The sequence below is a fragment of the Cheilinus undulatus genome, linkage group 3, assembly GCF_018320785.1.
Source record: "Cheilinus undulatus linkage group 3, ASM1832078v1, whole genome shotgun sequence".
Taxonomy (NCBI): domain Eukaryota; kingdom Metazoa; phylum Chordata; class Actinopteri; order Labriformes; family Labridae; genus Cheilinus; species Cheilinus undulatus.
In genome coordinates, this window is record NC_054867.1 from 822,500 (window position 1) to 823,357 (window position 858).

General features: G+C 42.7%; 1 protein-coding gene across 1 annotated transcript in view; it reads left to right on the forward strand.

Annotated features, from left to right (window-relative positions):
• LOC121506708 (ral GTPase-activating protein subunit beta-like) overlaps positions 1-593 on the forward strand; it is a 34,749-nt gene extending 34,156 nt beyond the window's left edge. The window contains exon 26 of the mRNA XM_041782560.1: positions 371-593. Within this exon, the coding sequence (XP_041638494.1) occupies positions 371-593 (223 nt within the window). The remainder of the gene's footprint in view (positions 1-370) is intronic.
• Positions 594-858: the final 265 nt, after the last annotated feature.

Below are 858 nucleotides of genomic sequence, written 5' to 3' on the forward strand. Positions count from 1 at the left end.
AATCTCCTTTCAGACATAAAAGCAGGGAGGAAACGTAAATGACTTTATAAAACTGTCAGCGAGCTCCCACACGTTCTTCCCCCATGGCCCTGGTTATATCCAAGGACATCCAGAGCAGGACTGGGATTGTGTCGATCCTCCTCGCCCCCCAGAGCCCTCAGACAGCTGACTCCACTTTAGCCTCAGTTTTTGGCCCAAACATGCCTCAAAGTTCTGCACGGGACTCTAGAATACAAAATAAACACAGAGAAAGCCTGGAATGATACATCAGATGATACTCTTTATGTTGGTAAAGTAAACACAGCAGAGTTTTGGCATTTATGTTGCTGTTATATTTCCAGCCTGCTTTTTCATTCTACTGACATTAAAGCCCCCCAAACAATCCAATAACCTCCAACCCTTCCTCTCGTCTCTCTCCAGGTTTCCTGGTCAGAGAAACGGCGATCAACTGTTGCCAAAGACAAAGGTTAGAGAGTGACTCCGCCCCTCCGCCACGTGTCCGAAGGAAGCAGATGATCAATGACATCATCATCCGTTACCGTCACCGTTGCCCTGAACCTGCCTTCTACTCCACGCTGTTCAACACCCCCTGATGGGAAATGTCTGTTACTATGGCTACACAATGTATTATTTGGTTATTTTTATGTTTGTATTTAAATTTTAGCACCATCAGATAAATAATCTTAATCTCTGTGATGAAATGAAGCCATGAAGACGCTGCAGCTACTGACAGAAACAAATCAAACATGCTCCTGTTTATCAATAATAGCCTGATCAATACTGTGATCAATACTGTGATCAATGCTGAATATAAAACCTCTGTAGTATAAATAAATGTCTCTATGTTTATGAAGTATA